This window comes from Pseudochaenichthys georgianus, chromosome 16 (genome assembly GCF_902827115.2).
Source record: "Pseudochaenichthys georgianus chromosome 16, fPseGeo1.2, whole genome shotgun sequence".
NCBI lineage: Eukaryota > Metazoa > Chordata > Actinopteri > Perciformes > Channichthyidae > Pseudochaenichthys > Pseudochaenichthys georgianus.
In genome coordinates, this window is record NC_047518.2 from 170063 (window position 1) to 191676 (window position 21614).

Consider the following 21614-nt stretch of genomic DNA (forward strand, 5'->3'; position numbering starts at 1 on the left):
TAAATCCAGGCTGATAAATGTACGAAAGCTGTGTCTGCCATGCCAAGTTCGTTCCTAGGAATACCACCAGGGCAACTTACACAATAACTTAGTAAAGAGCAACACACGTGTGGCCTTTTACTTTAAAAGTCACTTTGAATCAGCTTGAAACGGTGAAGGGAACAGGGTGAGCTCTCAGTTTCCAGGGTTTCATCTCCATATCCTGTTTAATCCGGATCCCAGAAAGGGCTCGTTGAAAGTGTGAAGGATCGAAGGTCTTAAATATGGAGTTAACCTGCATTTCATTGGTTAGAACCTTGAATAATGCCTGAACGCTGGACATATCCCTCAAACCATGCGGGGCACTTACCCCCAGGTGGAGACATTGATATTTGGTGGTGATTTGTATTTTGTGAACTTGCAGTGCATTATATATGTTGTTCCTCCTGAAGGGCTGATGAGTGGGTGCTGAAGGGGATCTCCGGCTACATCTACGGCCTCTACCTGAAGAAGACCTTCGGAGTGAATGAGTACCGGCACTGGATCAAAGAGGTAACAGTTATTCCAGACAACTCTTCATCCTGTCGGAACTTGGTGATAATAGCAGAAACCGATCATTGTTCATGACATCGTGACATGCAATAATGTATCCCAAATCAATGTGAGAGGTTAAGGGAGTGGCCATTTGCCTCACTCAAGCCATGTCACTTTTGCTGTGCCACGTAGCACCACTGCTACAGGCGTAGCACCGCTGGACCACATAAGAACCGCTTAACATCTCCAAGTGGTTGACCAATCACAACCGAGCCAAACAGCTAACCAATCAGAGCAGACTGGGCTCTGGTTTTCGACAGAGAGTGCAGCACAGTCAGTATGAGAGAAATAAGGAGCTTTTGGAACTGTTTTGGCTCATAGTATGTGCCTTTCACTTTTCTCTGAAATGTAAAAGTCAATCTGGGAAATGATCACAGAACAAATATAACCGTGCAGCAGGCAGCCATTTACTCATAGACTTAACGAATGATACACTTATTTGAGTTTATACACAACTGAATTTAAAAACTTGATTCATTTATAAATGCTTATGAATGTTATTATTTTCTCTTCAGGAGTTGGACAAGATTGTGGAGTATGAACTGAAGATGGGGGGGGTTCTGCTGCACCCGACCTTCAGTGGAGGAAAAGAGAAAGACAAGTAACGCTTCAATCCAACCAGTCATTGGGTCCTGGATCATAACTGCATGACACACTGACCGAACTGTTTTCTATCTTCAGTCCAACCCCCCACCTCCACTTCTCCATCAAGCACCCCCACACTTTGTCCTGGGAGTACTACAAGATGTTCCAGTGCAAGGCCCACCTGGTGATGAGGCTGATAGAGACCCGCATCAGCATGGAGTTCATGTTGCAGGTGACACACTGCCAGCATTTCCCTGTCTTGTGCCTCTTTAAACGTCGAAGCCAGTATTTATTAACCTCAGAACAAAAGACGGTTTTGTCTTCATTTGAATTCTTTGTTTTCTGCTCCCGTACTAAAGGTGTTCAACAAGCTTCTGAGCCTGGCGAGTACCGCCTCCTCCCAGAAGTACCAGAGTCACATGTGGAGCCAGATGCTTCTGTCCACTCACGCCTTCCTCAAGTCCATCTCCAACGTCTCAGGCAAAGACATCGGCCCCCTCATCAAACAGTGGGTGTATCCTTCAATCTGGAATGGAGGGTTTGCCAGCACACAGAGTGATTATAGATGAACGGCTTCACGGTATGACCTTACACAGAAGGGACATATAGAGGTTCAATGTTTGGTCATGTCAGACCTTAAATCGTTTTAGTTAATTAAAGCACTTTTCAGGTTTTTCTGCAGCCTTGAAACTTAGTCCACTGACTCGGAACTGACTCACGTTGGAACAAATGCAAAAATATATCAAATGTATCAAATAATTACAAAGGTCATGTTCTAAACATTTCACCAGTTCATTGTTTAATGTTGAATTGAAAAAATAAAATAACTTATTGACCTTAACGTTTGGTACTCAGAGACCAAAGTGCTGTGGTGAAATTCTTTGGCAGTTTTGCTTTTAATAGGAAAAGGAACGTGCTGGAGCTGGAGATCCGTCAGGACTACACGTCGTCTGGAACCCAGAAATATGTGGTGAGCGTCGACATGCAGTGTTTGGGATAAATGAATTGTCTGTGTCGAGAGCTGTCCATCTTTTGAAGTAAATCGTTTTTTCTTTTTTACAGCAGATTCAAATGAGATTTGTCATCAAATCAAAGTGTACTGTAGGCCACAATCCTAGTCTGCATGCCAACATTTGCTGATGGTCAATGAGAGGGTTAGTTATTATGTTACAGTGCAAAACACCACTTACCAAGTGTGGCACAAACATGGCTGTCCTTAGACAGTCCTAGCATTCTGCACAGCAGATCTTTCCCTTCGAGGGAGACCTATTCTAAAACCAAAATGCAAGACTTAAAGGTGGGGTAGGTAAGTTTGAGAAACCGGCTCGAGATACACTTGTTGTTATATTCCATGGAATGCTCTTAACATCCCGATAGCAAAGAATATCTGAAGTGCTTTGACAACAAATCCATAAAAAATGTCACCTGTAGAAGCCGTAGTGCTGTAAAAAGCACGACCTGCCTGTCAGCAAACTTATCTCGTGCCCTCATTGGTCATGTGCGCGTTCGTGTGTGTTGGAGGAGGGGCTCTGTGAGGAAGTGGCAGATTTTCTCCGGCTGTGTATTTTCAAATTCTAGCGATCTCGAGCCGGTTTCTCAAACTTACCTACCCCACCTTTAAAGGGATAGAAAAAATCTAATAATGTTACAGAATTCCCATTTCCTAAAATGATCCTATGTGTATTTGCCTGCAGGGCCCTATCAAAGTGACGGTGCAGGAGCTGGATGGGTCCTTCAACCACACGCTGCAGATCGAGGAGAACAGCCTGAAACACGACATCCCCTGTCACTCCAAGAGCCGCCGGTACACACGCTGCACACACTCTCATAAGTCAACACAATAATGGAGAAATGTTTATATTTACTAGATATCATATATTACTTATTATTATTGTAAGCCGGTGATGGAGTTTGTATCATTTGAATATGAATACAACCATGTTTAGAATATAATAAGTGTGATACTCATTGTTACTCATTATTTAGCTTTGCTTCTTGGTGATACGTTGATCTTGTTGTTATCTGTTTAATCTTTGTTTCTTTACTTTGTCCTCGTCTCTGTTTCTAGCGGAACAGAAATGTGATCAACAAAGAGAATTGATTAAAGACATTCTGAGTGTGGCTGTGTTTACTGACTGCTCCGTTGTTTCCCCCCAGAAACAAGAAGAAGAAGATTCCTCTGATGAATGGAGAGGAAGTTGACATGGATTTATCGGCAATGGAGTAAGACATCACTGCTGTAGCCATTTGTTTTATATCTATATTGTATGTATTAGTTATTGTATCATTTTATTTATATATAATGTAATGGTGTTTTCTAGTGTTTAAGGCACGCTTTTTATCCATTTAAGAAAAACATTATTCATAAAACTTGACTCTTCTAGCTGGAACAAACGTGTGTCCACCTCTTAGCCATTGGTGGAGCAGCGGGGGGTGCTGTGGGGGGTGCTGGGGGGTGTCTGCAAGCGCGTCTCTCCCAGATGAGCTGAACAGTTGTTTTGCTCGCTTCGAGAGCAGCCAGGCTGGGGGTGCACAGAAGGACCAGGAGCCCTGCCCTTTTGCTTTCAACAGGGCAGATGTGTGCAAATCCTTTTAAAGGGTTGACCCACACGAGCTCCTGGACCTGATGCATCCCTGGCCGTGTTCTCAGGGTGTGTGCAGGTCAGCTGGCAGAGGTGTTCACGGACACCTTCAACAGGTCCCGGCTGCAGTCTGTCGTCCCCACGTGCTTCAAACACTCCACCATCGTTCCTGTCCCCAAAAAGTCTGAAATCACCAGCCTCAACGACTACCGCCCAGTAGCACTCACCTCCTTCATCATGAAGTGCTTTGAGTGGTTAGTCAAAACCTTCATCACCTCCTCCCTCCCTGACTCACCGGACCTCCTGCAGTTTGCCTACAGAGCAAACAGGTCCACAGAGGACGCCATAGCACAGACCATCCACACTGCCCTCTCACACCTCTGGTCTCACACCTGGACCAGAGGAACATGTGAGAATGCTGATCATTGACTACAGTTCAGCTTTCAACACCATTGAGCCCTCCAAGCTGGTCATCAAGCTCAGAGACCTCGGGCTCAACAGCGCCCTCTGTGACTGGACCCTGAACTTCCTGACGGGCAGACCCCAGGCAGTGCGGGTGGGAAACATCACATCCTCCACCCTGACCTTCAACACCGGAGCCCCTCAAGGCTGCGTGCTCAGCCCTCTCCTCTACTCCCTGTTCACTCACGACTGCGTGGCCACACACAGCTCCAACACCATCGCGAAGTTTGCTGACGACACGACTGTCGTTGGCCAGATCACCGACGGTGACGAGACGGCGTACAGAGAGGAGGTCGGAAACCTGACATCTTGGTGCCAGGATAACAACCTCCATCTCAACGTCAGCTAAACAAAGGAGCTGATTGTGGATTACAGGAAGCAGCAGAGAGAGGGACACGCCCCCATCGCCATCAATGGGACTACGGTGGAGAGAGTCAGCAGCTTCAGGTTCCTCGGTGTCCTCATCACTGAGGACCTGACATGGACTCATCACTGAGGACCTGACATGGACTCATCACTGAGGACCTGACATGGACTCATCACTGAGGACCTGACATGGACTCTTCACTGAGGACCTGACATGGACTCATCACTGAGGACCTGACATGGACTCATCACTGAGGACCTGACATGGACTCATCACTGAGGACCTGACATGGACTCATCACTGAGGACCTGACTCATCACTGAGGACCTGACATGGACTCTTCACTGAGGACCTGACATGGACTCATCACTGAGGACCTGACATGGACTCATCACTGAGGACCTGACATGGACTCATCACTGAGGACCTGACATGGACTCATCACTGAGGACCTGACATGGACTCATCACTGAGGACCTGACATGGACTCATCACTGAGGACCTGACATGGACTCATCACTGAGGACCTGACATGGACTCATCACTGAGGACCTGACATGGACTCATCACTGAGGACCTGACATGGACTCATCACTGAGGACCTGACATGGACTCATCACCGAGGACCTGACATGGACTCATCACTGAGGACCTGACATGGACTCATCACTGAGGACCTGACTCATCACTGAGGACCTGACATGGACTCATCACTGAGGACCTGACATGGACTCTTCACTGAGGACCTGACATGGACTCATCACTGAGGACCTGACATGGACTCATCACTGAGGACCTGACTCATCACTGAGGACCTGACATGGACTCATCACTGAGGACCTGACATGGACTCTTCACTGAGGACCTGACATGGACTCATCACTGAGGACCTGACATGGACTCATCACCGAGGACCTGACATGGACTCATCACTGAGGACCTGACATGGACTCTTCACTGAGGACCTGACATGGACTCATCACTGAGGACCTGACATGGACTCATCACCGAGGACCTGACTCATCACTGAGGACCTGACATGGACTCATCACTGAGGACCTGACTCATCACTGAGGACCTGACATGGACTCATCACTGAGGACCTGACATGGACTCATCACTGAGGACCTGACATGGACTCATCACTGAGGACCTGACATGGACTCATCACCGAGGACCTGACTCATCACTGAGGACCTGACATGGACTCATCACTGAGGACCTGACATGGACTCATCACTGAGGACCTGACTCATCACTGAGGACCTGACATGGACTCATCACTGAGGACCTGACATGGACTCATCACTGAGGACCTGACATGGACTCATCACTGAGGACCTGACTCATCACTGAGGACCTGACATGGACTCATCACTGAGGACCTGACATGGACTCATCACTGAGGACCTGACTCATCACTGAGGACCTGACATGGACTCATCACTGAGGACCTGACATGGACTCATCACTGAGGACCTGACTCATCACTGAGGACCTGACATGGACTCTTCACTGAGGACCTGACATGGACTCATCACTGAGGACCTGACTCATCACTGAGGACCTGACATGGACTCATCACTGAGGACCTGACTCATCACTGAGGACCTGACATGGACTCTTCACTGAGGACCTGACATGGACTCATCACTGAGGACCTGACATGGACTCTTCACTGAGGACCTGACATGGACTCATCACTGAGGACCTGACTCATCACTGAGGACCTGACATGGACTCATCACTGAGGACCTGACTCATCACTGAGGACCTGACGTGGACTCTTCACACCACCACCATCACCAAAACAGCTCGACAGCGGCTCTTCTTCCTCCGCAGGCTGAGGAGGTTCAACATGGACTCCAGGATACTCTGACCTCCTACAGGTGCTCCATAGAGAGGATCCTGACCTTCTTCAGGTGCTCCATAGAGAGGATCCTGACCTTCTACAGGAGCTCCATAGAGAGGATCCTGACCTTCTTCAGGTGCTCCATAGAGAGGATCCTGACCTTCTTCAGGTGCTCCATAGAGAGGATCCTGACCTTCTACAGGTGCTCCATAGAGAGGATCCTGACCTTCTACAGGTGCTCCATAGAGAGGATCCTGACCTTCTTCAGGTGCTCCATAGAGAGGATCCTGACCTTCTTCAGGTGCTCCATAGAGAGGATCCTGACCTTCTACAGGTGCTCCCTAGAGAGCATCCTGACCTTCTACAGGTGCTCCCTAGAGAGCATCCTGACCTTCTACAGGAGCACCCTAGAGAGCATCCTGACCTTCTACAGGAGCACCCTAGAGAGCATCCTGACATACTTATACTGTAGCTATATTTGAATGACAGTAAAAGCCTTGCCTCTTGATGCGACTGCTATGGAAAGTGAAACCTCTTCAGGGTGAAATGTTTAGTCACAGATGCATCTGTGATGATGAGCAGCTCCGTTCTGCTCCTTACTTTAGTTTGAACTCCCCCTCAATGTGTCCATCTCTATCTCTTGTAACGTCTGCAGTGCTGACTCTCCTCTCCTCTGGATCCGGATCGACCCGGACATGTCCATCCTGAGGAAGGTGGAGTTTGAGCAGGCTGACTTCATGTGGCAGTATCAGCTGCGCTATGAAAGGGATGTCGTTGCACAGGTGGGTTCTCTTATGGGTCCACCGTTTCCCTCTGCAGTTAGATCTTCTTTCTGCTGAGACACCTCCTCCCTAAAGGGCTCTCCGTGGTGGCTTCTGAAAGGGCTTCTCGTTTGGAACCACATCCTAGTTGGTACAAATAACGGAATCTCTTCAGTCCCACGGAGCGCGCCGCACGCGATCGCGCCGCACGCCGAGCGCGCCTCACTCCGATCGCTCCGCACCCGAGCGCGCCGCACGCCGAGCGCGCCGCACGCCGAGCGCGCCGCACGCCGAGCGCGCCGCACGGCGAGCGCGCCGCACGCCGAGCGCGCCGCACGGCGAGCGCGCCGCACGCGAGCGCGCCGCACGCCGAGCGCGCCGCACGGCGAGCGCGCCGCACGCCGAGCGCGCCGCACGGCGAGCGCGCCGCACGCCGAGCGCGCCGCACGGCGAGCGCGCCGCACGCCGAGCGCGCCGCACGCCGAGCGCGCCGCACGCCGAGCGCGCCGCACGCCGAGCGCGCCGCACGGCGAGCGCGCCGCACGCCGAGCGCGCCGCACGCCGCGCGCCGCACGCCGAGCGCGCCGCACGCCGAGCGCGCCGCACGGCGAGCGCGCCGCACGCCGAGCGCGCCGCACGGCGAGCGCGCCGCACGCCGAGCGCGCCGCACGGCGAGCGCGCCGCACGCCGAGCGCGCCGCACGGCGAGCGCGCCGCACGCCGAGCGCGCCGCACGGCGAGCGCGCCGCACGCCGAGCGCGCCGCACGCCGAGCGCGCCGCACGGCGAGCGCGCCGCACGCCGAGCGCGCCGCACGCCGAGCGCGCCGCACGGCGAGCGCGCCGCACGCGAGCGCGCCGCACGCCGAGCGCGCCGCACGGCGAGCGCGCCGCACGCCGAGCGCGCCGCACGGCGAGCGCGCCGCACGCCGAGCGCGCCGCACGGCGAGCGCGCCGCACGCCGAGCGAGCGCACGCCGAGCGCGCCGCACGCCGAGCGCGCCGCACGCCGAGCGCGCCGCACGGCGAGCGCGCCGCACGCCGAGCGCGCCGCAGGCGAGCGCGCCGCACGCCGAGCGCGCCGCACGCGCGCGCCGCACGCCGAGCGCGCCGCACGCCGAGCGCGCCGCACGGCGAGCGCGCCGCACGCCGAGCGCGCCGCACGCCGAGCGCGCCGCACGGCGAGCGCGCCGCACGCCGAGCGCGCCGCACGGCGAGCGCGCCGCACGCCGAGCGCGCCGCACGGCGAGCGCGCCGCACGCCGAGCGCGCCGCACGCGAGCGCGCCGCACGCCGAGCGCGCCGCACGCCGAGCGCGCCGCACGGCGAGCGCGCCGCACGCCGACGCGCCGCACGCCGAGCGCGCCGCACGGCGAGCGCGCCGCACGCCGAGCGCGCCGCACGGCGATCGCGCCGCACGCCAGCGCGGCCGCACGCCGATCTCTCCTCACTTCTATCTCTCCTCACTCCTATCTCTCCTCACTTCTATCTCTCCTCACTTCTATCTCTCCTCACTCCTATCTCTCCTCACTCCTATCTCTCCTCACTTCTATCTCTCCTCACTTCTATCTCTCCTCACTTCTATCTCTCCTCACTCCTATCTCTCCTCACTCCTATCTCTCCTCACTTCTATCTCTCCTCACTCCAAGCAACATGTTGGGAGCAGCTTTCCACGCTGAGCCTACTGTCACTGACTACATGTGCCTTTTCTCTCTCTCAGGAGGAGGCCATCTCCGCTTTGGAGAAGTTCCCAACTCCTGCCTCCCGACTGGCTCTGACGGACATCCTGGAGCAGGAACAGTGTTTCTACAAAGTGCGCATGCAGGCCTGCTTCTGTTTGGCCAAGGTATGTGTCTGCCAGCATGGGCGTGTGTTTTGTGAATTGTAGTTTGAGCAGTGTTTTTGACTAGATATAGCATCTGGGAATAAGCTAGCCGAGCTAAGGTAGGAACGTCTTGATGAAAGCTTGACCTCTCAACAATAAACACAATTTAAGATCCAGACTGTATCATCACACATTTATTATGAGTAACGTCACATCAGTTTTCATTTAGTAACTGAAATGAGTTACTCACATATGATGCAAACAGTTAAGTGTTCAGGCAGATCCACTGTGGGTACAGGGTACATTCACTAGTTTAGTGGAAGCAGATTACATTTAGTAAGAGTAAAGCTAGTCAGTGGTGTCGCCTGTCAGCAGGGTCAATGGCTTTATATTGGGAGCATGGTGAGCCATGATAGGTCACAAAGTCATCCAACTGAGATACTGGGCTTCCATAGAAATGCTCTAACTGAGCAGAAGAGAAAAGCTGTAACTTGAGGTGAGGAGAAATAAGTAGTAATGTGGAAGAATATGAGGAAACCAGAAGGGTGAAGAAGGCCTAGGTGGGGATGTGAATGAGTGTGTGTTCGGCGAGGGATGCATGAGAGAGGGCAGAAGGGAGGACACAAGTTCAGTTCAGCCCCGGAAAGACTCTGAAACCAGCATGCTCTAATAGTTTGCTCTTTTTTGTTACACTCGTCATTTCCACTACAGGGGACCCTGTTCACCTCACCGCCCTCACTTGTTATGTGACCAGCACCCACTAGTCCAACCCGCCGTCCTGGTGGCTGTATAATCCTGTTCTGAGGCGGCAGGGAATTCTCTATTCTCTGGGTTTAGTCTTTTCCAACTTTAACCCCACTGGATATCCGCCTCTCAGGTTCCACCTGAACCAATATTTTCGCAACACGGTAAACTGAGTGGAGGTTGAAATGGCGCGTCGCTACCTTCACTAAGGCGCTGTGATTGGCCACAGAACCCCCAACAGTCTCCATCCTAATGGCCTTTGGTTTATACTTCACACGCGGACTGACATACAAGCTCATAAACACACATTCACATACTAACATACCCACACTGACCACAAACGTGAAACACAACGGACCTCAGATGGACTTTGCTGCGTTCTGATTGGTCGGATGGCCGATGGCATATACTTGCTTGTTATTGATAGAAATTGTGGGAAGGATAAAGGAACAGCCTGGGGGTGAACATTTGGGGGGACATAAAACGAAAGAATGCATGCACATGTTTAATATTCACACACACAAGTGTGTCCGTGAATGCGTGCACACGCACTTACAACAACATTCCGGTGAGCATGCCTTTATTTACCTTACCAAATGACAACTTCCTGTGTCAGTGACCCTTGGTCCTATATTACCACATTAACATAAATTCCCCAATATCCTGTTGGAACCCAAAGACCACTGGAGCCGCTGGTCTTCATGCCTGTGGAAACTCTCGTGTGTACACTTTCACTGTGGGGTTCTGTTCCCACCACAGCAATTAGAATGGACAGAAAGGACATTGTTATACAAGTAAAACATTCTTAAATGAGTTATATGTCTGCCCCTCCTGAGAGTTAAGAATATACATCTGGGTACATTGTACGGTCCACATGCTTTGCAGAACGCTTGTATGTTTCAGTTGGCAGTTATTTTAATGTGGTGACAGCAGACACAAGCTTTGAAAAAGAGCTGTCTTCTCCTGTTCTCATGTGTATATGTGAACCTTGCAGATAGCCAATGCCATGGTGAGCACGTGGCAGGGCCCCCCGGCTATGAAGTCCCTGTTTACCAGAATGTTCTGCTGTAAGAGCTGCCCCAACATCGTCAAGACCAACCACTTCATCAGCTTTCAGACGTACTTCCTGCAAAAGGTAATGCATACATAACTCTTATAGGTCCATTAACTGTGTGAACACACTGTAGTCCTGGACGCTATCCCAGGCATAGCTTCAGCTTGTTTTAGTATACATACATTTACAATACAATACATTTCAGTGCAGAAATACCGTAAATGTTTGTAAATATATTTTGTGTCTATTTGTTGTATGATCCACCAGAGAGCCCTGGCACATTGATGTTTCAGCAGTATTATGTCCCACACTTAAAAAAGGTGTAACAAAAAAATATTAGGTCCAACTTAATACTATTGCTTTCAACTAAACTAATACAGTAATGTGAACTTTGTTGACAAAATACATTTATTTCAAGTCAATGTTTTATTTTTATTTTTTCAGTGCACCCAGAACCTATTTTGGGACAATTACAGAACAACCACATTTGACACATGCCAGTATTAGGCTCCACTTACAATGCCATGTGCAAGCACAGTCACGGTTTTCAGCCGTAACATTTAGCTATACAAAATGTCTCCATCTTTTTTGTTGCAAACATGATCATGATTGTACTGTTGTCTTTTTCTCCGATGTCAGACGATGCCTGTTGCCATGGCGTTACTCAGAGATATCCAGAACCTCTGTCCCAAAGATGTGCTCAACTTCATCCTGGACCTGATCAAGTACAACGACAACAGAAAAAACAAAGTATAGATGCCCCGTCAGCCGTCACACACTTAATGTTTAATTTGTAGTTTCTATTTTCACAGATGCCAACAGTAAATCATCACGGTGACATCTTTTATTTGTACAACTGTCCTTACTGGTTAGAGCTTCTGGAGTGCACTCACCAGCGCCTTGATTAGGTACACCTGGCTAGTACCGGGTTGAGCCCCCTTTTGCCATCAGAGCTATGGGTGTCTATGGGAGAGCTGGTTAAGACTAACGGCCCGTCCACACTGCAGCTTCGACAGCTTCAAAAACGGTTTCCAACGCGTCTGCCCATTCACTTTGAATGAGGTGATGTCACTTTTCGCCGAACTGCATTGTGGGAAACAGAGCGGAGCTTTCGTGGCGTTTCAGGCTGCAAAAGTTGAGCAATGTTTAACTTTTGAAGCTTCTGAATCTTTCGGTGGAAGCGTCAGCCAATCAAACCGCTGCTTGTGTGTCAGGGGCGGGAGATTCATGTGATTGGTTGTTGGTCGAGCTTCAGACACGCCCAGCTCCAAGCTTTTTTTGAAGCTATAGTGTGGACGGGCCGTTAGAGTGGTGACATCACGGCTAGATGGGAGAGGAGCTGGAAAATCTGGCCAACCAACTATTGTTGGTTGGCCACAATTCTTACTCTTCATACATAATTTGGTGATCATAATGTAGGGAAATTTGTCACGGCCGCACCGATATGCTAATCTCATCAAACGAACACGAGAGTCATCAGGTGTGTTCATCTGGTATCCTAAATACTCTGGCTAGGATACTTAGCTGATTGGAGTTACAGTTTTTTACTTGGAAACAATAATGCAGCACAATATTGTCAATACATTCTCTGACAGGCTGTCTCTCGTTCACTGGCAGGGCGTTGCCGTGGAAACGCTTTGATCTTTGAACACACCTGTCGGTCGTTAACTAAATCCAGTTGTAATCTAAACATGTTCAGAAACGATGCAGGAATGTGGTACAAGAATCGAAAAATGTCATAGATAAACAGTTCAAATAGTCAGCTAAAAGTGAGCTACAATTAATGGATATTCTTTGTTGTACCTTAACAATACAACTATTGCTATTAATACTTACTCAGCGGGGGTAATGTTGGCATCGGGACGCGCACCCAAGTTTCAGTCACACAGTCAACATTTCTCGAAATGTTGTAGTTTGAGTTACTGTTGCTTTTCTATCATCTTGCACCAATCTGACCATTCTCCTCTGATCTCTGGCATCAACGAGGCGTTTTCTCCCAGAGAACTGCCGCTCACTGGATGTTTTCCCTTTTTGGACCGTTCTCTGTAAACCCTAGAGATGGATGTGAAATTCCCAGTAGATCAGAAGTTTCTGAAATACTCAGACCAGCCGCCTGGCACCAAGAACCATGCCACGTTCAAAGTCACTTAAATCCCTTTTCTTCCCCGTTCTGATGCTCTGTGTGAACTTCACCAGGTCGTCTTCACCATGTCTTCATGCTTAAATGCATTAGGTTGCTGCCATGTGATTGGCTGATTAGATATTTGTGTTAACGAGCAGTTGAGACTAGGGTTGCCAGAAACTGACCATGATCAAAATCGATTATTCGGCAGCCCTGGCGAATAATAATCGATGCGCCCGACCGACCCCCCAAACTGGTGGTGTGACCAATGACCATTTACAATTATTAATGCTATTACTATTATTAGCATATATATATATATATATATTTATATATATTTTGGTTGAAACTAAGCCAGAAAAAAAAAAATATATATATATATATATAAATAAAATCGATTTTTAAAAATAATATTCGCTTATGGAGACTGTAGCGAATAATCGCTGGCATCCCTAGTTGAGACAGTGTATTTATTCAAATAATTTGTTCAAAGTGTATACATATTTATTATACTGTCTATATGTCATATGTTCATAGTGTTTATACGTATTAATACTGTTCATACTATATAAACTTAAGCTTTACATATCTGTCTCTTTGATATAGTTAAACTCTACATATACATTACACTGCACTCCACTGCTTCTCTTCACTTCTGGTTAGACACTGACTGCATGTGGTCATCCCAGTCCTGTGCAATGCCAGTGAAGTTGAATGTTTGGCCCCAGTGATAAGCATACACAACCCCCCTCTTCTTGCGTGTCTTCAGTTCTCAGATAACTACTACCGTGCAGAGCTGATTGAAGCCCTGACCAACTCCCTGACCCCGGCCATCAGCATCAGCAACGAGGTGCGCACCGTGGACAATCTGAATGCTGACGTGCGTCTCATCTTGGAGGAGATCACACGGTTCCTGAACATGGAGAAGCTGCTGCCGAGCTTCAGGAACACCATCACTGTCAGGTTAGCAGCGGGTGTTGGTCTCTATGTTCCACTGGTGATCTCCTGAAGCATGTGTTTGTCCTGGTAGATTATTTATCTCATTTGTTAAACTTATACACAATGTTGGTACTACATAGTAAAGTAATATCAGTCCATGTAGGCATAGGCAGTGTTCTTAGATTTTATTTCAATATTTGCTTCAATTTAATAAGACACTGGCGACTCTGAGTATCTGCCACAAACTAAGGTGTGCTATGGTGGGTTAAGGTCTTTTGGCCTTTCAATGTCAGAGATTATTTTTCTTAAGTTTAGCCTTTACTTAAAATGTAAGAGTTTCTAAAAGGAACATTAATACAGTGCTGCATGCAGTAATGTGTGCAAGAGTGTAGACCCATGTTGTCGAGCAAAAAACACAATATCTCAACCATAATTAGAAAAAATGCTTTTTTTTCATTTATATTAAGATTTGATATATGGTAGTTTTTTCTTGTTGTCTGTATTTAATCATTTATTTGAAGAGGGACAATGCACATTGATGAACATTTAAAACAAATACCGTACTGTTCGGACTATACAGCGCACCTGCATATAAGCCGCAGCAGCTAAATTGTCCGTCTGTCTTGCTCTCGTTCCGTCTCTCGGTTCCACTTTTACTTTGGCGCGCTACCTGCCTCACTCTTTTCCGGCCTCCAGCTTTTCCTGCTGGAGCCCTCCTCTTAAAGGTGGCGGGCGCGGACTGTTCATAGAGCCCATAGAGTTAAAGGTGGTTAATTTCACCTGTAAAATCCATAGATTTAGGAGGTCCCCTAGTGGCCGTTAGCTGTATCAGAAAAATGGGGGGAAAAGTTGCGGCTTATAGTCCGAAAAGTACGGTAATGCTTTAAAACGTAAACATGCCGGATTTTAGCTTTGAGCTAATTTCCATCCGTAGTCCCGATCAAGTTCAAAAGTACAACTACGGCTGTCGATGTAAACGCTAAATGTGTTGGCATTCGTGAATAATCTGGAAACCTTAAAGCATGTCAAAAACGTGCCAATGAGTCACCACGAGTGACCCATTGGTGCTCCCTAAATACCAGCGCCTGTTTTGCCCATGAACTGCATGGCAGTGAAAAGGCAACGGAAGCGGAGGTACTGGACCAAGCTACATGTACGATAATCATTCATCACAAACCATTATTGTGATTAACACAATTACATTCTTCAATACATTGACAGCACTCCACAAACACTACCTTGGCATTCAAAATAATCATTTACATGTCTCACATATTTAGGGCCTTATTTATATTTTATAATCGTTCAGTTCAGCTTGTGTTATTTAGGCAGGCGCCTGAAGGGATCATGGCTTTAGTTAAAAGTAGACTCACTTCTAAATGATTCCCATTGGATATCCAAGTTTAAGAAAGAGACAGGGAGTCACAATAATCGATAGGTGTATAGTTTTATAATAAAAATACCATCATATAATAATGAAGTATAAAAATGTATAAAATAATATATCCAAAAGCAACAAAAAACGGTGTCATTTCCTTTTATTAGTTATCTTCTATATCTTCCATTAATTTCACACACAACTGGAATACCCCTCGTGTTCTTCTCCCCCCTCCTCTCCAGCTGTCTGAATGCCATCCGAGAGCTGCAGAAGAACGGACACATTCCCAGTGACGCGTCGCTCTTCAAGTCCTACGCAGAGTACGGACACTTTGTAGACGTTCGCGTCGCTGCACTTGAGGCTCTGGTGGACTACACTAGAGGTTGGACATTATGACACGTACTTCTTCTGCATTGTTGTTGATCTAGTTGTCAGGTTACTTGAGATCAATCAATCAATCAATCAATGTTTATTTATATAGCCCAATATCACAAATGTTACATTTGTCTCAGTGGTCTTCACAGTGTGTACAGAATATCAGATCCACATCTACAGTGGGGCAAAAAAGTATTTAGTCAGCCACCAATTGTGCAAGTTCTCCCACTTAAAAAGATGAGAGGCCTGTAATTTTCATCCTAGGTACACTTCAACTATGAGAGACAGAGGGGGGGGGAAAGAATCCAGGAAATCACATTGTAGGATTTTTAATGAATTAATTGGTAAATTCCTCGGTAAAATAAGTATTTGGTCTCCTACAAACAAACAAGATGTCTGGCTCTCACAGACCTGTAACTTCTTCTTTAATGCGGCTTTCACACCAGCGCTTTCCCCTCTCTAGCTCCGAGCGGGAGCTTTTCTGGTTCAGCTCCGGTTTCCCTTTTCAGCTCCCGCTCTGTGCACACCGCCCACTGGCGCCCCAGAGCTGCCCCTGCTGCGTCATGACGTCACCGTTTACATCGCTGATTTGCCCCACAACGGCAGCCACAACGGCAGCTCACAACAACAACTGCGTCGGGTCGATGATCGTGTTGCTTTTAATCACACGAAGCCAGAATACATTGAATAACGACTTCTCCAACCTTATACTTTGCTCCAGAGTGCCGTGGTTCATTGTTTATTAATGTGTTTCAGCAGCATGTACCGACCGCTGCAGCGCTGCTCTTCCACGGGACTTTATTCTCCCGTTAGCTCCCGGTTAGCTCCCGCTGCAGTGCTGCTCTTCCACGGAGTTTATTCTCCCGTTAGCTCCCGGTTAGCTCACACTGCAGCGGCCGCTCTAAAGTATTCACTGTCCGACTCACACAAGCAGCTGATGCATATCCCCAGTTCCCCTTAGCCTAAGTGAATGTGTGTCAGTCTGAATTGACACTGTTTGGTATCACAACGCTGTTATGAAAGTTTCTCTGGTATCAAACGGGTGATGTTACCATAGCAACCGAAGCTAAACTGACTACTTGCATCCGATAGCTGCAATAATACAAAACAACACGTCTGCCTCTCTCCACAATGATGGATAACAGTGAACGGAGGGTCAAAGTAAGGCACAAATAAACAGAACCACACGAAGCCTGGTTAGTGCTGCCTGACTTTATAAAGTGTGTTTATAGGCACTACTGCTTGTAGGCAGGCATAACAGTCGACCCATGGGAGGTGGGTTTAGTTTCCTGCACGCCTCGACGTAAGAGAGACGTAAGCGACGTCACCTCTTAGCTCCAAAGCTCTTGCCTCTGGACCGACAATTTTTTGGAGCTGGAAATGAAGCGGATTCCGGAGCTAAGAGCCGGCGCAGCTCCGGTGTGAACTGGAAAACCCGGCGCTTTTCAGGCTCTAGCTCCGAGCCGGAGCTGAAAAGGCGCTGGTGTGAAAGGGGCATATGAGCCTCCTCTGTCCTCCACTCGTTAACTGTATTAATGGCACTTGTTTGAACTCGTTATCAGTATAAAAGACACCTGTCCACAACCTCAAACAGTCACACTCCAAACTCCACTATGGCCAAGACCAAAGAGCTGTCAAAGGACACCAGAAACTAAATGGTAGACCTGCACCAGGCTGGGAAGACTGAATCTGCAATAGGTAAGCAGCTTGGTGTGAAGAAATCAACTGTGGGAGCAATTATTAGAAAATGGAAGACATACAAGACCACTGATAATCTCCCTCGATCTGGGGCTCCACGCAAGATCTCACCCCGTGGGGTCAAAATGATCACAAGACCGGTGAGCAAAGATCCCAGAACCACACGGGGGGACCGAGTCATTGACCTGCAGAGAGCTGGGACCAAAGTAACAAAGGCTACCATCAGTAACACACTACGCCGCCAGGGACTCAAATCCTGCAGTGCCAGACGTGTCCCCTGCTTAAGCCAGTACATGTCCAGGCCCGTCTGAAGTTTGCTAGAGAGCATTTAGATCAGGGGTAGCCAACACGGTGCCCGCGGGCACTCAGTCGCCCGCAGGGGCAACGTGAGGCGCCCGCCGGGCACGTTCTAAAATAGCTCGCCAAGAAAATCCAAAATGTATAAAATATACACCAAAAAAAAGGAAATGTAATTAAAAGAATCTACCCCATGCATAAACAAAACCTAAATCATAGCGAACTCTATCTACTTACTATAACTCTATATCTATCTAACACCCCTCCTCCCCCCACCCCCACTATGAATATCGACCAATCACGTTCTTGCTTGATTTCCGGGACCAGCGTTGCAGTCGGGAAGAAAAGCAATGTGGCACCTCCCCGCTGATTTTCCTTCTGGCAGAATCTACACATCAGCCCCATTGAACAGCCTATCATGCCAGATACAACACATGAGGGCCAGAGTTTTACTCTGTGTGTTGTAACTTGCATATATATTTATTCCACTTGACGCACAGACACGGCGTAAACTCCACTGGGGACATGTCCCCAGCACTTTTCGAAATCCCGTTTGTGTCCCCCCACTTTACAAATATATTTATTATAATTTTTTAACGCATGCCGTCATCGCCACGGAGGAGCACTCAGAGAGAGAGAGAGAGAGATAATTCCAATGTGTACACTAGGACAGTACAAAAAACAGTTTAAAAGGGGAGTGATTAGTAAAATATGCATAAATAAAAAGAAAGAACGCTAACTAGGTAACACAAGATATGAATAAACAAGTTTAAATGATTTGTTATTGGTTGTGATATTCTAAAAATGTTTGGATTATTGAAAAGTATACAGCTCCCTTTCATCTGAGTGTTGAGAGCTGTATCCATAAATTCAAAGTGCACCAGATTGATGCATTTCACTTCAACATTTAAAAAAAAAATCTTCCCGGGGTTGAATGCCCCCGGACCCCCCCAGAGGAGGTGAGGACCCCCCTAGAGGAGGTGAGGCCCCCCCTAGAGGATGTGAGGCCCACCCCCAAATAAAGCAGGTTAAAATAATTAAATTGCATACATGTTCTTTTAGTAAACACTGAAAACGGGTCCCAAAGACCCAAACAGCACACAAAGGTTAAAGGTAAGCATATAATAATGTTAAAATGTGCTAAATATATACACTGCAAAAAACACTGCAAAAAAAATAAAAGAAAAGAGGAGTAAAAGTAGCCCCCGACTTGTTTTATTTTTTGAAAGTAGCCCTCATCCTAAAAAAGGTTGGTGACCCCTGATTTAGATGATCCAGAAGAGGATTGGGAGAATGTCATGTGGTCAGATGAAACCAAAATAGAACTTTTTGGTAAAAACTCAACTAGACGTGTTTGGAGGAGAAAGAATGCTGAGTTGCATCCAAAGAACACCTACTGTGAAACATGGGGGTGGGACCGTCATGCTTTGGGGCTGCTTTTCTGCAAAGGGACCAGGACGACTGATCCGTGTAAAGGAAAGAATGAATGGGGCCATGTATCGTGAGATTTTGAGTGACAACCTCCTTCCATCAGCAAGATGAAACGTGGCTGGGTCTTTCAGCATGACAATGATCCCAAACACACCGCCCGGGCAACGAAGGAGTGGCTTCGTAAGAAGCATTTCAAGGTCCTGGAGTGGCCTAGCCAGTCTCCAGATCTCAACCCCATAGAAAATCTTTGGAGGGAGTTGAAAGTCTGTGTTGCCCAGCGACAGCCCCAAAACATCACTGCTCTAGAAGAGATCTGCATGGAGGAATGGGCCAACATACCAGCAACAGTGAACACCTTGTGAAGACTTACAAAAAACGTTTGATCTCTGTTATTGCGAACAAAGGGTATATAACCAAGTATTGAGATGAATTTTTGTTTTTGACCAAATACTTATTTTCCACCATCATTTGCAAATAAATTATTTAAAAATCAGACAATGTGATTTTTCTCCTTTTGTCTCTCATAGTTGAGGTATACAGGATGAAAATTACAGGCCTCTCATCTTTTTAAGTGGGAGAACTTGCACAATTGGTGGCTGACTAAATACTTTTTTGCCCCACTGTACACGAATAGATCCGTCTGCATGTTCATTCATAGGAAGGATCTGTATCACACAATTACTCACTCATTTGACTGAATCATCCAGATTCTATTCATTACACGATGAATCGGATTTTAGCCCAAAAACAGGATTGCGACACATTTTATTCTTAGGAAAATGTAATCATATTCTAAGGTATGCAGCACTGATGGGTGGATGTCTCTCTTTGTTGACACGAATCTCAAATGTAGACGCCATCAAGGGTACAATAATATGCCAAACATCATGTGATATATATAATAAGACCTGATGTTTGAAGGTTTTTGTCACATTTTCAGGATCTTAAGGAGGTCTTTCATTGCAACATGTCTTTGTTTCTCTGTCCTGCAGTGGAGAGGAGCTCAGCAGAGCTGCAGTGGCTGCTCAACATGGTGCAGAACGAGCCCGCTCATTACGTCAGGTACATATTCACACACACAACCATGTGAACACTTTGCACTTTGAGAACAGTGTCCTTACCTCAATGTTTTTTTCTTGGTTTATTTGTCATTATTAAATACAACAAACACTGATGATAGTGTAAATATCAGTTGACATGATATGAGCAGTCTGAGTAAGACGAATCAAGTGTGGACACAGAGAGGGAGACTCCGCTTTGTGCTACGCCCCTTCTGCCGCGGCCCAGCGTGGACGGAAGCACACGGACAGAACCTCATACTCATGAAGCTTAAAGACGACCTGCAGATTTCTCTCAAACTGCTGAGCTTCATGTTAGCTTTGCCACAACTTTGCAATGCATAGAGCAGGGCTGAAATCGCTTTAGGAAAGAATGTCAAAGACCCTTTCAATGTCCATATGGGTATGTCAGGAATGCTTTAAGATTGGCATGGAAACCTATCCTTTATTAAGGGGAAAAGGAAAGGCCTCTGTCGTTACAAAGATATGCAAGCCCTTTCTGAAGCAGACACATGTGTGTTACATTTCTCTGCCTATAGTGTATTCTACCAACTGCATAAGTGACCATGCAGGACCAGCTTCCCCCACTGTTAAAGAAACGTTGTAGGTCCTGCTAAATTACTGTATGGCCTACAGATCAACAGAACACGTGGATGATCATCTTCCTGTTCTTTTTACGTCCAATCAGACATAAGATCCTCGGGATGCTCTGCAAGAATCCACCTTTCACCAAGAGCACAGACTCGGCTCTGTGTAACGAGGCGCTGGTCGACCAGCTCTGGAAGCTGATGAACTCAGGTGAGACAGCACGAGTCTCCTGGCAGCGCTTTGTTGTCACGCAGGCTTGAGTTTCTCAATAAGAATTGAAATGAAGTATATATCTATATGCCTTATGATGTCTTCCTTTTCCTATAGCTTCATTCATCAATTGTTTTCAAGCTCAGTAATAGAGAGATACATCTTGATGGAGCATTTCCCATTTGTCCGGTACATTTGAATCTTACCGGTGACACTTGACACCAGCATTACTTTTTAATGAAACGAAAGAGGTCAACTCAATCAAGTGTGGTTAGGTTTGAGGAAATGGTTTAACTGAGCACATCATAACTGAATCTAAACTGCATGGCATGACCAACAGATTTGAGCCACGACACTGTTGAGATTTGAATTCATGTATGTTCACTTTTTTCTTGTAAGAAAGTATAACATTTGATCTAGCCACATATGTTTCTTTGGTTTCTTCTGGCACATATATCCAGTACTTGCTTGAGCTAGAATGATTCCTCCCTAAAGAGAATGCAGTGTGTTTGTAATTGACCTTAAAATAAATAATTTCTGAATCAATCAAAAAACATCCCTTCCAGATTGAGTTGTAATGCACTTCCTCTAAAGCACATTTTCTAAAAGCTTCTTAGACATTTTTAGAAAGCCCCGTTGGCTTTATCACTGTGAAATAGACGTTAGTAGTAGCTCTCTGAGACCAGGACGAAGGACTAAATCACTCTCCATAGAAAAG

The 21614-nt window shown here is 47.4% G+C and overlaps 1 protein-coding gene across 1 annotated transcript in view; it reads left to right on the forward strand.

The window, feature by feature from the left end:
- Positions 1-21614, forward strand: part of taf2 (TAF2 RNA polymerase II, TATA box binding protein (TBP)-associated factor) — a 51211-nt gene that overhangs the window by 21675 nt on the left and 7922 nt on the right. Inside the window, exons 16-23 of the mRNA XM_071205778.1 lie at positions 7077-7203; positions 8898-9023; positions 10741-10881; positions 11440-11550; positions 13692-13885; positions 15482-15621; positions 20033-20102; positions 20787-20896. Of these exons, the coding sequence (XP_071061879.1) occupies positions 7077-7203; positions 8898-9023; positions 10741-10881; positions 11440-11550; positions 13692-13885; positions 15482-15621; positions 20033-20102; positions 20787-20896 (1019 nt within the window). The remainder of the gene's footprint in view (positions 1-7076; positions 7204-8897; positions 9024-10740; positions 10882-11439; positions 11551-13691; positions 13886-15481; positions 15622-20032; positions 20103-20786; positions 20897-21614) is intronic.